General features: G+C 33.7%; 1 protein-coding gene and 1 pseudogene across 3 annotated transcripts; one reads left to right on the top strand and one right to left on the bottom strand.

Annotated features, from left to right (window-relative positions):
• Window positions 1-2,965: 2,965 nt before the first annotated feature.
• On the top strand, window positions 2,966-8,803 carry LOC149876885 (uncharacterized). Of its 3 annotated transcripts, XM_090074490.1 has the most exons (4): window positions 2,966-3,090; window positions 6,712-7,186; window positions 7,326-8,501; window positions 8,649-8,803. In XM_090074490.1, the coding sequence occupies exons 2-4, from the start codon at window positions 6,760-6,762 to the stop codon at window positions 8,714-8,716; spliced, it is 1,671 nt and encodes a 556-aa protein (XP_089930616.1). In that variant the 5' UTR covers window positions 2,966-3,090; window positions 6,712-6,759; the 3' UTR covers window positions 8,717-8,803. The 3 variants fall into 3 exon arrangements, with proteins under 3 accessions (XP_089930616.1, XP_089930614.1, XP_089930615.1); XM_090074488.1 differs by having other exon boundaries at window positions 7,326-8,803; XM_090074489.1 differs by having other exon boundaries at window positions 2,968-3,090; window positions 6,754-7,186; window positions 7,326-8,803.
• Window positions 8,804-14,620: 5,817 nt separating this feature from the next.
• On the bottom strand, window positions 14,621-15,814 carry LOC145182074 (uncharacterized; annotated as a pseudogene).
• Between the last annotated feature and the right edge of the window lie 407 nt (window positions 15,815-16,221).

Raw genomic sequence — 16,221 nt, 5'->3', positions numbered from 1 at the left:
TGTTTGGCAATGCAAGTTTTGTTTTTGTTTTTTTTTCGCAGCCTAAGGTTTGTTTCATCTATGTTTTATCTTATGTTTGCCTTATATTTTATCTTATCATTTTAATTTTTGAGTTTTGTGATCTTAAGCCACATAAGTCGTATTTAAAAATGGAAAACTACGCTAACTTCTCTTTGAAAAAGAAATCAAAAGGCTCCTTAGTTTAAAAGATCTAGCCGTCCATTTATTCTTCAGCAAAATAGTGAGGCTTTCTATGTACTTTTAGTCTCTAGTTTCTCTATATTTACGCAAAGTGTCTTATTTATTTCAATGTAAACATATATAAAAGGATGTTCTGTTAAAGATCATGTTACAGGAGCTGCCAAAAAATGTCCTAATGACCATTACTTAAAAAAGAAAACAGAAACAAATATACAATTGCACCTAGAAAACAACCCAGCGACGATTCACCAAAATAAAAGACAAATATATGAACTTAAAAGCTCTTTCTAGAAAACGGTTCTCATGTTTGGAAGTGCAAGTTTTTTTATGCAGCCTTACCAATTGTTTTATTTATATTATGTTTTATGTTTCTCTTCTATTTTGTCTCATCTTTTTACGGTTTGTGTTTTTTTGTTTCAATGTATATGTAGAAAAAGATATTTTGTGAAACTATATTTACGAGCGCTTTTTGTAAAGATAAAACGTGACAAGCGCAATTTTCTTGTAACTTTATGATCTAATAAAAAGGGACTTTCTTCAGTTCAAATATCTGTTATTTTTTAAGGTATTAAAGGATATTTCAAAGTTAGTTACAGACACAACTTAAAGATCCTGTCATGTAAAGTTAAAAATAATGAAAGAACAAAAACAGCAAAACATAATTATGAAAAAAGAAGCTAAGGAAAAATAAAAACAAGAACTTCAAAGAAATAGTTGTTCTTTTTATTTCTCAGTTCTAGTCCTAGACCCACTTCCAAGGTTGTTCCTAGCCGTCCGTTCTGAAATGAATCAATTTAGTGAAGCTGTTCGATTTAACTATTGTTGATAGTTGTACCGAATGTACAATACTATTGAGACGTTAATTCCTTGATTGAATGCAGGAACCTATACTCACTGCCAAGGTATTTCCTAGCCGTCTGTTCTCAAACTATGCAGCACAGTGAAGTTGTTTGATTAAGCATCGTTGTTTGCGGATTTGCACGTACACAGTTGCCGAAACTCTGATGCTTGGTCCCTTGGTTAGATAGAAGAAGCTTACTCATCCCCATGCTTTTGTGAAGCTGTCTGTCTGTCTAGGTTTTATTTAGCTGGTGTGTATTTTCAAGGTTTTATATTTTAACTTTACTCTATTTTAAGCATTCGATGGCGATACAAGACTGATGGCCATGTTCGGTATTTCGAGTGAAAGCAAAAGTCGCATCCGGCCACCGGTCGACTTTTTTGACGCAAAATAGCTGTACACCCGTCCAACGTCCAGTGACTAACAGTTGCAACAAGAAAGTTCGCTTTGTTTGTCCTGCAGATCGACCGCTTGGACGTAAAACGCGACAAAGTTGCTGAACGCTCGGTTTGCGCCGTCAAAGAGTCCTTTTGTGTCTGCGTTGCCTGCGTCTGTTGGCTAAATACGACTGAAGACTCGGCGCAACTTCTTTCACCGCAAAAGTCGTACAGAGCCACACCGAAGGCCTAAACCGACTTTTTCATTTTTTTTTTTTGCGACGTCACGAAATTCGCAAGACTTTATCGAAAAAATTTACAGCGGCCAGATGCGACTCTTTGTACCAACTCTGCAAATGTTAGCCGGTTAAACGTTCGAGTCGAATGCACAGGTGTTTTTTCGTAACCTAAGGGACCGGCCGATCCGTTTGCAACGCTGCGGAAAGAAAGAAGACGGCAAAATGCAGGGTTGTTACCATAACAAACAACCGTGCCTACCTCCGTCTCGAATGACTTTTGGGGAAAAGTTTACTTTAAACTTAAAGCGAGGACTGTTGAAGCTCACAAACGCCTGGTTACCGATTTTCTAACGCCAGAAAGCGTGTTTGTAATCGATGCAGGCCATTGAACGGTGCCCAAAGCATAAGACTTACCGGAAAATTCCTTAAGGTCGATGCAACGAGACCGGCCAGACACGTGCGTTTGACGGCGCTTTTCTATTTAAGGACGACCCTCGTGGGCCCTCTAACCCTAACCCTAACCCTAACCCTAACCCTAACCCTAACCCTAACCCTAACCCTAACCCTAACGCCTGGTTACCGATTTTCTAACGCCAGAAAGCGTGTTTGTAATCGATGCAGGCCATTGAACGGTGCCCAAAGCATAAGACTTATCGGAAAATTCCTTTAGGTCGATGCAACGAGACCGGCCAGACACGTGCGTTTGACGGCGCTTTTCTATTGAAGGACGACCCTCGTGGGCCCTCTAACCCTAACCCTAACCCTAACCCTAACTCTAACCCTAACCCTAACCCTAACGAATTTTAACGAAGTGCAATTTTAAATTGATCATTTGAAATAAATTTAACTTGATCTTAATTATACTTTTCTAAATTCTAATTTATAACATTTTTTAAAAACCATCTGGTACCTCGTAAACCTATTTTTTTTTTATTTTAGCAAATCAACATATTGTGCAATTGTACTATTCAATTATTACGATGAATATAATCATTAAACCTGTAAACATAGTCATCAAAAACAAATACGGCGATTGTTATATGAATAAATAAAACCTAACGCCAGTTTAAAAACAAATAACAACTAAGTTTAGTCTTAATTCAAGAGAGTTTATTTACATGAAACAAATTTAACTGAACTTTCATCATCTATAAAACGGTGGCATCACTTACATTTAGTTTTTTTATTATCTCGTTCGGTCAATTTTTAGACCACAAAGTGTTTCAAAGTGTTTATTAATTTGATTGAATTTTTTTATTTATTCTTGTAATTTATTATTTGATATTGCATGATTCAGTTTTTTAAATTTAACGTTTAAATTTCATTTTCAGTGTTGTTAATGAGTCGGTTTATATAGGTTAAAGAATAACTATAGAATCATACACTGATGAACCTGATATTAACTTAAAGTTTTCTGAAAAGTTTATCTGCAGTAAGAATATTAACAAATTTTTATTTTGTGTATTTGTTTTTTAAACTTTAAATTAAAAAATTTTTTTCTGTGATGTTCATCGACTAACAAAATCACTGACAAAAGTTCTAGGAAATGATGCAATGTTTAAGCTTTACTAAACCATTTTTTATTCTGTAAGAGAATGTTGATCTTAGACAGAAAGTTGGCCTCAGTCAGATAAAAGCTCATACTCTTATAAAAAAAAATAACTTGGAACTTTCACCATCGTAGAGAAACTGAAACTTGATTCAGAAACTTGTTATATTACCTTGAACCTAGCTAGTGTCAGTCGCTGGAAAAGCACTGCTGAACAAAACAGAAAAGTCACGAAACTTCTATTTAGATTGGAACAGTCTAGTATTGAGGTATATGGTAGTTGAATTAGGTACCATCTCATTGAATCATGCTTATACTCTCTGAACAAAAAATAAATAAAAGGACAATAATGACAGTAAAATATGGTACCCATGTTTGGCAAAAGTATTAAAAAAGTGTTGTTATTTCATTCTTAACTGAATTAGATGAACCTTAGTAAAACTAATGGTATTCCTGATATTACGCTTTTCCATAGTTCCCTAAAAATGCTTGCTTGTTCGTTTCCTATTTATTCTGTATCTTATTTCTAAAATCCACTTGTTGCGAGATATTAAGACAAACTTCCAGCCAGAGGTCCAGTATTTCATCGATGATGTCGGTCCAACATTAAGTCTTCTCTTATTTGAATGAACTGTTTCCAGGCTTAGACCAATTTTTTTGACAATCTTTTTTGAAAAAAATCCATTATTGAAAGGTTGTAAACAAAAAGTACAGAAATTAAATGTTATAAATTTGCTAGGTGTACAAATACTGGCCCACAGCAGAAAAAATAACTTGATAAGAAAAACAATAAATCAATTTAGAATGATTTATCTTCAGACAATCCGTCCATCAATGCAAAAGATAAAAAACCTGAAAAGTTTGGCTCAAAATCACAAAATTTTTGAATAGGTTAAAATTGCAAACATTTCTAATTTTCTTAAAGTTGAAGTTTTTTTTGAGGTAATTAAATATCTATTTTTTTACAGCAAAAATTAATTTTTTCCAGAAACCGAATTTCAAATGTCAACAATAATATATATATATATTTAGAGAAATAACTACGTAACTGTTTAGAGACAAAGTTCTTCAAGTTTTATTTATCACAAAGTTCATTATTTGTACACGAAAATTAATAAATTAATTAAAAGTATTAAAAAAAGTTGATTTCCTTCTGGACAATACAAGTGCAACTCGACAAAAAGTTGACCAAGCTGTATTTTGCTATCAATATTTCGTGGCGAATCCTTTGTTGTCGATCACAGCCTTGCATCTTCGAGGCATAGATTCGATCAGGTGATCAATTAAACTTTGTGGAATCGCTGCCCAGGCCTTTTGGATTTGTTCAAACAGTTGATCCTTATTACGAACACCTTCACGATTAATTCTGCGGTTGACGATCTCCCACAGGTTCTCGATAGGGTTGAGATCCGGAGATTGAGGCGGCCAATCCATCACCGATAGGTGGTTGTCTTGAAACCACTGCTTGACTACTTTTGCAGTGTGTTTCGGATCGTTGTCTTGCTGAAAAACCCATTTTATTGGCATATTTCATTCAGCATGAGGTAACATAACATCTTTCAGGATATTTTTATGCATAAAACGGTCCATTATTCCATCGTTTCAATGTATTGGACCTAGACCGTTAGCAGAAAAACACCCCCAGACCATTACATTGCCTCCACCATGCTTCACGCTCTTATGGCAGTAACGTAAATCGAGGCGTTTTCCGGCCGGTCGACGTACACGGCAAATGCCATCGCTCCCAATGATGTTGAACTTCAATTCATCACTAAACAGGACAGTTCGCCATTTCTGCACATTCCAGTCAATATGAAATGTAGCAAACAGGAGTCTTTTCTTCTGGTTTTTTAGTGAAATCAGCGGTTTCTTTGCAGGGCGTTGAGAAAACAATCCGGCTTCAAGAGCACGTCGTCTGATTGTTCGGTCCGATACAGGCAGCTCTAATTGCTTTTGTATCTCGACTGATGATATCCAGGGATCCTTCTTGACGGGTCTGACAATCATAGAATCTTCTCTAGAAGTGGTGGAACGCGGTCTTCCACCTTTGTTATCTGCTGCCAACTTCCCCGTAGAACGATATTTGGAACATTGTCTTGATACGGTCCATTTTTTCACGCGATATTTATCACAAATACTTTTTTGTGACATTCCACTTACGTAATCGCCAATAATTTTCTTTCTTAGTTCCAATCCAAGACTGTCGGGAGCCATTTTTGCACTTGAAGTCATAAAAATAATAAATATTTCTGGATGCTTCCAGATGCTTCTTCTGGAAACTTCTGGAAGCTTCTGCATGCTTCTGGAAACTTCTGGAAACTTCTGGATACTTTCTTTAATTATTAAAAAACTTCCGTGACGTTGACACGGACCAGACTTAAGAAAATGAAACAAACTAAAAAAGTTGCACTTGTTTTGTCCGCTGCAAATTGGTACTTGTCAACGAAATTCTGCCTGTGTGCTGTCACCTGTCAGCTGATTGCTCATGTCATGGCATGCTATGACTCCAGACTCCTGAACTGTTTGCTGTGGTAGTATAGTTAGTTTCGTTTTTAAGACATGTAAAATTAGGAACACTATTTAGCATTGTTCGATGTTGGTTGCAAATGTCTTGTCCTATACTGTATGTATATATATATATATATATTTATTAAACTAAGTCTCTGAATGTCTTAGAAACACTGTGTAAAACAATTAAAAAAAAAATACAAAAAAACCATTCAGAGCTTATGCAGTTTTCAGTCAACACGTAAAAATGCCTATAAATGCACTCTGTTTTTGGTTTTCAAAGTGTTTTTTTTATTTCTTGTATTCCAGACTCTATCATGAGATTTCCAATACATAAAGCTCTACAAAGTGATGCTAAAATAAAAAAACATAAATGGTGATGACTTTGTAATGTGAAAAGCGTTTCAGCAAAGCGTTATTATACAATTATCAAAACCAATCCTGCAAAGTTTATTATTTGCTGAAACTAAAATTATTTCAAACAAATAAGTCTACAAAAGTCTGCAAGCAATATATTTAAAGCATAAGAAGCTTCAACTATAAAAATAAGTTAAGAAATCAACTTGGTGCGATGTTAACTTATGATGATTTACATAAAAGCTATTTTAAAGTTATTTAAGTTTGTGATTTTTGTTTGGTAAAAAAGCAGTATTGAGAATGGTTTTCCCAATATATTCAACGGTCTAGAAACATTTTAAAGCATTTATCTAACAGAGATATTCAAATGAACCCCAACAGCATAGCTATGTAAAACAAATCTTAGAAGTTTTAATTAACGCGTTGGCTGCCGACTACGAGCACGGTTGTAGACAATTATGTCAAATGTGTGATCGTGCAAAAAATTTTTTGTCAGCAAATGTGTTAAGTATGTTTAGAGTACTTAATGGCAAAATAGTATTAATCGAACTATTTTAAATTTGCAACCATAAATATAACGGAACTGAAATATGTTATTAATCTGCTTTTCTTTATTTAAAACTATTTTTGTATTTCTAGCAAGAATCAATGCAATAAAACATTTTTTATTGCTTTTTGAAGTTGGAAATGGCTACAAAAAGTGAACACTGGGACATAATGCTGTCTTATAATTGGGAAACGGGTAAAGAATGTGCAGATGCTTTACATAAAGTTTTGACTGAAAGCGGTTACAATATTTGGATTGATGAAAAGTGTATCATTGGTGATTTAGAATGTGAAATGGCAAAAGCTGTGGCAAACTCTGATATTATTTTATTATTAATATCAGAAAAGTACGAAAAATCTTATAACTGCATTAAAGAATATACGCATGCAAGTACATGCAGGAAAACAATTATACCTATACAAGTAGAAAATTATCTGCCTCTTGCGACTTCTAAGTTGGCTTTCATTATTTCAGGAAAGATATATTACAAGTTTTATGAAGAGAAAGAGAAAAATCTGAAAAAAATAATTAAGGCTATAGAGAATGAAATTGGAAAAAGAAAGTCAAGTATGTTTTTATAGACAACTTTTTAAGACCTGTGTTCTTTTTTACAAGTTTTCTTTACTTTTATAACTTCTTTGATATAATAAGTATTTTCAATATTTATAGTATCTTTTAACTTGAGGATAAAGGCTCTTTTTTTAAGGGCCCAAAAACTATCTTGAAGATAAATGCAATCAACATGCTTCAAAAGTTGAAAAGGATGAAGAAACTCTACAAGATGGCTATGAAAAAGCTTTACAATATCTTAGGAAGTATACACGGGATCTAAACGAGTATCAGCAAAATCTACTAAGTGTAAAGGAAGATCTACAAGCTCAAATGCCCCTACAATATCTACAAAAAAATATTCAAAAAATATATGAAGAAAATCAGAAAGATCTTGTTACATGGGAAAAAGATATAAATGAATTTAAAAACACATATCTATACGGTCTAAATGATCAAAGCATCTTTCAAGACGTCAATAAAAAAATGGAAACTCTAAAAAATGTTCTTAAAGAAAGAACAAAAACTCTAAAATATTATCTTACTTATCTAAATCAAGCTCATGTAGAACATCAAAAAAAAGAAAAAGTAAAACATGAACTAATCCTAAAAGCATTGGAAAATAAAATAACTGTGAAAGTTGAAAAAGCTCAAAAAGAAGCTGAAGAACCTCAAAAAGCTCAAAAAGAAGCTTTACTATATCAAAAAGTAGAAAAACAAAAACCTGCACCTGAACAACCATGCATATTTTCAAAGTTTCTTTCTTGGATTTCCAATAGCTTCATAAAGCCAATTTTTCACATTATATTTGTTAGATGGGTTCCATCATGCTTTCTCTATTCGGTTTTGTTTAACCAATTGATTTATGATGAGTTCTTAATGCCAACTTTTGATTTCCTCTCTAAATATGAACACGATTTTCAAAAGAACGCATTGCTTCAAGACCTCCATGAAGCACTTTTTTTACCAGATGCTAAACATAGATTACTCGGTATTTATGGATTATTCATACTACCTATTTTAGTTTCAGCAGGTGTTTTTCATTCCTACCTGCCCAAAGACTACAACACCGGTACTGCTACCTCTGCATGGGTGAAATGGAGATCCAAAACTGCTAAAGTAGCCAAATTTATTATAAAATATTTTGGTTTTTTGGTAATCATTGAGTTCGTTACTGAGAAACGCACAACATCTTTAGGGGATGGAGCTCTAAAGCCCTCAAAGTCAGTTTCTATTCTTCTTATTTCTACCACTACCGTGGTGAGCTTTTATCACAAAAAGCACTTGCCTAGACTACTTCAATTAGTAAAGGAACTCTGTGGATATGCTGATGGTAACTTATTTGATCAATTTTTCCGCTTCGCAATTTTCGGACATTTATTTTTCTCTTTTTATATAATTATAGGTAACGTATTCTTTGAATTCATGTCGTCCGAAACTTACTTTTCTAAAGTAATTCTAAGTTTTTTTTTCTTTTTAGTCTACCAATACGCTCCTGTATTATATAAGAATATTATAAAGACAGTTCTAAAAAGTACTAACAAATAAAAGTAAAGTTTTATACATATAATCGAGTCTACTGCAAATAATTATTATATTCATTAGTAATTAAGAAGATAAATTTAACTAAAAGAATACAACGTTGTATTTTTCTTAAGTATTTCTTAGGAGCATGCCTTAAGTTATTAAACAAAAAATATAAACGGTTAATGACCTATACTTAATGTAGCCTTTTTAAAACATCCCTTTCCGAAATATCCTCATACAATCAAAACAACAGTATTGGTATTTAAACCATTTTGCATTGAAACCATTCATAGCCTTAACCCTAACCCTAACCCCAACCCTAACTTAGCCCTAACAATAATGCCTTGATAAAAATCCTTATACTAACGGCATTCCTCCCTTTCGTACTCCTGTATAATGCTTCGGGCAGAGAAATCATGAAAATGCTTAACAGACACTAGAGGATAATCAGAAACAACCCCACCCTACAAAGAATACTGAACGACAAACCCCTTAACGTTTACTTAAACCGAACGTCCCTAAAAAGAACAAATTTATCCACACCACACACCAACTAAAAAACTCAATTGATGAGAATAGTACCAACATGGGTAACATCTACACAAGAAAACAAGACACATCTTTAATACGCACATGTAATCTTCCTATCATCATACGCACATGTAATCTTCCTATCATCATACGCACATGTAATCTTCCTATCATCCATATCAATACGCACATGTAATCATCCTATTCATCATTCCTATCTGAGATCCCCATCCCCCTACACTTTAAAACAAGATTATGTCTGCCAACTCTGAAACAATATGTTACGGTCTAGAAAATGTTTGAAATATCAAGAATAAAAAAATGAAGTTAAAGTGGCTGAGGTTCAGAAAAAAATAATACAAAAAAACCATACATTTTCTCATGTTTTGCAATTGCTTACTGCGCATGCTCAGAATAAAGTTCCAAAAAGTATCAATTTAAAACTGCCGTGTTATACTTGAATGCTTAAAAATGTTTAACAGAACTTGTATCCTAATTTTTTTGAAACATGGAAATGTGCGAATGGAAACATTTTGCTTTGAAGTTAAGTGAAAAAAACTTAAAATCCGTTCCGAGTCTGATTGGAAGTTTTTTGAAACGCACCAGCCGATTAAATAAAACTTATTCTGTAACTGTGTCTTTCCTAATATCAGCATCGGAATCAACTTTTGAAAAATATTTTACTTTTAAAAGAAATAGAACGTTTTTTTTTATTTGCATTAAAATACCACAAAACTGAAAAATGTTCAAGTGAATTAGAATAAATTTGAACTGTCTTTTCAAAAACGTTTTATCGTCATGCCGAGAATTCTACCAATATCATCAGAAATATCAAATAGCTATTCGCAAACATCACTTTAATAAAACAGTTTTGGGTAACGTATTCATGAAAAACTTTTATGAAGATGACAATTGCGAAGAAGTTACACAAAATAGGGGAGAACGGAGCTATTTTATAATATCAAACTGCATTTCAAAAGAATATGAGTTTGGAAATATGTTTAAGGCCCAGGGTAAGTTGCCTGTACCTACGGGGTAAGCTGTCACACCATATTAAGAGACAAGTTTAGCAACATCAACCATGTTTTTTTTAAGTGTTTCTATTTACGAAAGTTGTTCATAACTTCCATCCTACAATATTTTTGATCTTAACTTCGTTAATCCTTAAGTCAATGTAATATTATTAATCAAGTAGACCTTCCTTCTTTTAAAATAGCATCAACGGTACTTATTAAAAGAATCGCTGATTCGATGTTTGGTGTAAAGTTTTTAAAACAATACAAAAAGTCGTCGGCATTTTGGAAAAAATCAAAAACTGCAAAAAATTAGTTAGCGCGTTTAATACAACAGATGTACTCGCCTCAATGAGTTTTCCATCCAGCAAAAATATCTCTAGTAAATAATTTCACTACACGTGATATTTTTTCAATATTTTTGCACACTCGCAATGATGTTGTAGTTATCATGGTGACGTAAGTAATTCAAAGAAAAAGTAACTAATGGTTTTTCAAAAGTTTTGTTTGTGTCAGTTTATGAGTTCTTAAAGTACACGGTTATCATGGATCATGATAATGCCAAATTAGCTGACCCAAGAACGGTTTTTTTATGGGGTGATAGCTTGCACATTAAAGTACCCTGTGATCCAAATTTTGAAATCTTTTTATTTTGTCTGCGGAAAATAAACTCATTTAAATGCTCAAATTGAGTGAAATTTTGACTTCATAATGCGCCAATAAAAACACCTGTAGAATAACAACCACTCTTTATAATTTGATAAAAATTGGTGCAAATATTCCCTATAGGCACACTAAACTTCGGATTAAATTTCAGTTGGATTAGTTTACTGGTTACGGATTTGGAGCATTTTAAATTTTGTTAGAATTTTGCAACTTGCACCTCAAAACGTTACCAGTTACTGTTATATTCTGTCACTATTTTCAAAATAACGGTTACATGAGTGTTCTACTATGTATTACGAACAAATTTTATTATAATAGTTTAATTGCTGCATGTACCGTTTTTGTTTGATTTGCTATTTAAAGCGTGGTTTAACTTGGCTTATGCATAGCGTGAAAATCCCAGCATTTCCTATGGTATAAACTTCCACCGAAGTGCCTAAAAACGCCAAAAAATGACTTAAAAGTTTTTCTAAGGATACCTAAATAATAATAACAAAAAATTATATTTCTCTTAAAACAGAAATATGAGAAACCCAAATATTTGTTATATTGACCAAGATAATTGATTTATAAAATTTAGATAAGATAACTAAGACAACTAACCGCTAAAAAGTTTGAAGGGCTAGTCAGAAGAAAATCAATCTTTTTAGATTATGTTTGTTTTGAAACAAAATTTGTTACAATTTTATAAAAGTAATTACAGTTGCACAAAAAGAGAAAATCTCTATCAAAAGTTTTCTAAAAGTATAATAATTTTTGAAGAGAGAAATGTTATGAAGGGCAGAACAGTACTTAGAAGAGCAGTAAATCGTTTGTAAGACTGTCTCATCAAATAAAATCCCTTCTAAATTGTCATTAAGTATGACAAATATCATTTATTTAAATAGTTATAAATATGTTAAAACATGTAATTGTCAACAAGTATCATTAATAATTGTTTACAAGTATCACTAACTTAAATAATTACAAGTCTGTTAATATTTGTAATTATGTCAAGTGGATTTTTGTCCTATATAAACTTAGGTTAAATTTTGTAAAAGTCAGAGTTTAGTTTAGTGAAGTTAGATTTAGTGAATTAACACAATGCCAAATCAAGCAAATATTCATGAAAAAAATTGAAAGTTTGTGTGCTTACTCTGTCTGAAAATATTTTTAAGACAACTTACACATATTTTCAGACAGACTTAAGTGTAAGACAACTTACTGTTTTCCAAGCAGATCAAATATGCTAACTGCGCAAGAACAAAAAAATATAAATATATTTTTGACAAGCTTCTAATCACTTTAAAAACAAATAATTTAAAAGTTTTACCAAACTTTCGAAACAAAGTTTTTTAAAAAATAAAGTATGCATGTTTTGGTTTTAAGTCAAAGTAGTGCCCTGTCACTATCAAGCGCTCTAAAAATGACAACTCCAGCTCTTGCAAGTATACAATTAAATACGGGCCCGTCAACAAACGGACTAAAAGAACTGGTCAAAACCATAAACCAAATATCAAGCAGCAAGATGGTAGAGATAATTTTTGCACGAATTTCCTATGAACAGATCAACACTTAAGTGATTTCTTCAACAGCAGTGAATTAAAAGTCACCAACGGAAAAGGAGAATTTGGAGTAGTTTTGGTTGTTGCTCACTGCAATGATTAGTCAACTCTTGTGATTTATGTTATTTAATCTCGCAAAACTTCTGGTAGCTCCTTCGTTAAGCTAGGAATTAATGGTGGCAAAGGATTTTTCAAGTTTCATCAAAGCATTGTCGATACTGCGTTTAGGGATGAAACCAGCTCACCGCCACAAAAACAGCCACTCACTAAAAGAGCGGGTAAAGACACTGGAGTCAAGAGACAAATTCTTGTTGCGTTATCCAAAGATTTGCCAGAAATTCATTCCAATTTTAAACAAATCTGGTCATTAATTAAAGCAAATGGACATAAACTAGTTTTGGCTTTTGATATGAACAAATCTGGTCACTAATTAATGCAAATGGGCGTAAACTAGCTTTAACTTGTAATTTGAAAGTTGAAAATACAATTATTGGTCTTCAAACCCATTTATGTATGCATTCTTGCACATGGTGTGACGTCAAATCAAAGTGTCTCGCCGAATCTGGAAACATGCGAACACTGGGCTCAATCAAATCTAGCCTCGAGTTTTTCCAGCAATCTGGTAGGGTTGTTGCTAATGCAAACCTGTTCGACAATGTCATTTGAAATCATCCCACCGATGGAATTGCATCTTCTCTAATCATCAGCAGGCCGGACAATTTTCTGATTTTGGAAATCATCCCACCGATGGAATTGCATCTTCGATAAGTAGTTGTCAATCATATTTTCTAGATTCTCAAAGCTGCTTGGATTGAAGCCGTTAAGTGGGCATCTGCCCTACAAATTCATTTTAGCACTTATCATGTGGTCAGTTCAACGGAAACTAATGCAGAAAGTTTCTTAATATGTGGATGTACAGCAGCAACTTGCTGATACAAACTTGGTTCCCAACGTCATCACTTAATTGAAGCATTCAAAAGTTTCAATTTAGTTGCTGAGGCTCACTTTGGGTTCATCCTACAGCCGGACTTCGCTGAAAGAATCAAAGCTTCAAAAGGTGTTACTTAATGATAACTGGTGCTAGCATGACACCTAAATCTCACCCCTTTCTACCACATCAAAGATTTCGTCAGTCCCAAACGATCCCCCCTGGGGCCCTAAAGTGAACAAACTTGTGAAACTGCTCATCAAGGTTTTTATTACCATTGCACGTAGGAGTATTTGACAATTTTAGCTGGCCAAAATTATTTCTTTCTTTTTAACAGCTGAAAACTTTACCATATGACAAGAAATTGTAAATTAAATGTTTTTTGTACAAATCCAAGCCAGTGGCGTTCAATATAGGGGAAAGATGGGTACTTTAGGGATTACATTTTATTCTATTCAATAGGATTTGAGGAAATAAAAGATGTATTATTTTTCAAACTTTATTATGGTAAATAACATACTATATTTTGATATTTAATTAAATTCCACTTCGTCATTGTCAGAATATTCTTCATTTTCGTTGTTTTCAGTGTCGGAATCTTGGACTTCTCCAGGAAGAAGCAATTCCACAGCTTCTTTTGAAAAAGGCTTTGTAAGTTTGTGTTTCTTTTTCCCAATGCTGGACAACAGAGGGTCGGATGTTAACAATAACCTATTGATGATATCTTGGTTACAATCTTTTCTAGAAAATTTTCTAGCATAGCTAAGTCTGTACTCCCGGAAATGTGTGTTTCTGGCTTCGGCAGCCACTTCCGACAATTATCCAATTGGCAAAAGCGCATTCTCTACAATATCAGGACCATGTACTAAAACTTTATGCAGAGTTGGAGTCATGTGACACCAGGCGTATAGTTCAACATAAAGCTTTGCAGTATCCAAAGTATACTGTCTGAACTTTTCTACATCAATCTTGTGGCCACTGGAAATTTCTTCCAGGATAATTTTCATTCTGGAAATTAAACGGAAGTCTACTCCAGTGATATCTGCAGATGTTTCCGGGTCGTTGAAGAATCTCCTGCTCGTGTTGCCGTTATTGGTATTCCCAAATCCAACCTTAGGTATGTCGACAAGAATGCCCATTTTGCTCTTGAATTTATCTTGGATTTTCTTTTTCCTATCTGAGATGAGTCTCTTCTCATCTTCATTCAGCCTTTTCTGCCATTTCAAAACACCGCATTCTAGCATGCAGAATGGATAGTCCAAATTTGTAGCTGCTTTGATTGTCAACACATGTTCTGTCCAAATCATTAAATTTTCTTGATGTTGCTCCACAAATATAACATCGCATGGTCGATTTAGTGGTGGTTGCTGCGTTACAGACTTTTCCGTCAATCATAGTTAACATCATCACATGTTCTACTGCTATGTCTTGAAGTTGAGTTGGTTTCAAGCCTGCAATTTTGTTTTCCATGTAAGCAATTTCTTCAGCTATTACATCAGCAGTTTCTTTTATGAACCTAATTCGAATTGGCCTGCAAAACCTTGGAGACGATGGTGTAGGGTTTTGCCAGATAACCTTTTTATTTACTCCACAAGTTAGCTGTAATAGAACCATTGAGCATTGAAATATACTGGCATCAGAATTAGAGTCATCCTCAAACTTTTGATTAAACTGTGTCTGCTGGGAGCCATCACAACCCCATTTCGTAGATAATTTCATATGTTTACGCCCACTTTCCGTTAGAGTCTTGATAACTTCTTCTAAATACAACACCAATCTTTCGGCAGTATGGTTTAACAGACTTTGTAAGTCTACTTCAGCTAAACTTTCTGTGACTGTGAACGAATCAGGATCAGGATAGCATGTTTTTTTTTCTTCGACCAAAATACTGTAGCAGGGTCATTGCTTCTTGTCACTTGTACGTACGATTTCATATTGAGATTTTGTTAGGCCTGCGTCAGTAAATATTAAAAGAGCCTCTAACGGTGTCAATGATTTTTTTGTAGGTTCAAGACTGCTGCGATAGGCTTTTTTATACTTTCCCGCTCGTTTGGGAGATGTTTTAAGATCTTTGAGGACGGTTGCAGCATTTCTTTTGCCGCTTGTTGTCAACAAGTTTCAGCTGCAAAAACAATAGCTTCTGGTTCCACATCATTCCTGAGCTGTTCTGTTTTTCTCCTCTTTGAACGTTCACTAAAATCGACAAAACTTTTCTTGGTCGTCCTGCTGATGATGGAGTGGATGGGGTACCCGGTATTTGGAAACTCCCTTGCAGCCAAGGGCCATGCTTCTTAATAAATATTTCATGAGTTCTGGATGAAGACGACCACATTTTTCTAAAAATAGCTTTCAACCTCGACATTTGACGCTTGTATACTGTTTTTAGTTCTTCGGTATATTGATTTCTTGATAACAAATTTTGATCAACTAAGTCCATTTTTTCATTGAAATTTGGAGCCTTCTGCTGCTGAATACTGTTTTAGAAATCCAAACGAGAGATTGTTTGCATTCCTTATAACCCATCTAGAAAAAAAAATTAAGTTGAAAAATTCATCTTGGACCTTGATGTGCTTAGAACATGAATAAAGTTTAGATGGCACCAACAGGCAGTTGAAATTAAGATTTTTAAATAGCTAGTGGTATAAACTCAAAGAAAAACGAAAAAAACTAAGAGGGTTTCAATGCGCACTACAACTTTTTCACTTTTAAAGTCAAAATTTACTTTAAAATTCGTTAAAAAAATGCTAAGTTTCATGGTACATAACTTTCGTGGTAATTAATATTTCAAAACGGTAGTAAGAGTAAATAATGTACATACCTGTCATAGATTCATCCATGATATAA

This window comes from Hydra viridissima, unplaced genomic scaffold (genome assembly GCF_058129835.1).
Source record: "Hydra viridissima isolate aposymbiotic clone 2 unplaced genomic scaffold, HvirCarnegie_v1 scaffold_17, whole genome shotgun sequence".
Taxonomy (NCBI): domain Eukaryota; kingdom Metazoa; phylum Cnidaria; class Hydrozoa; order Anthoathecata; family Hydridae; genus Hydra; species Hydra viridissima.
This window is presented reverse-complemented; position numbering and strand designations above follow the sequence as displayed.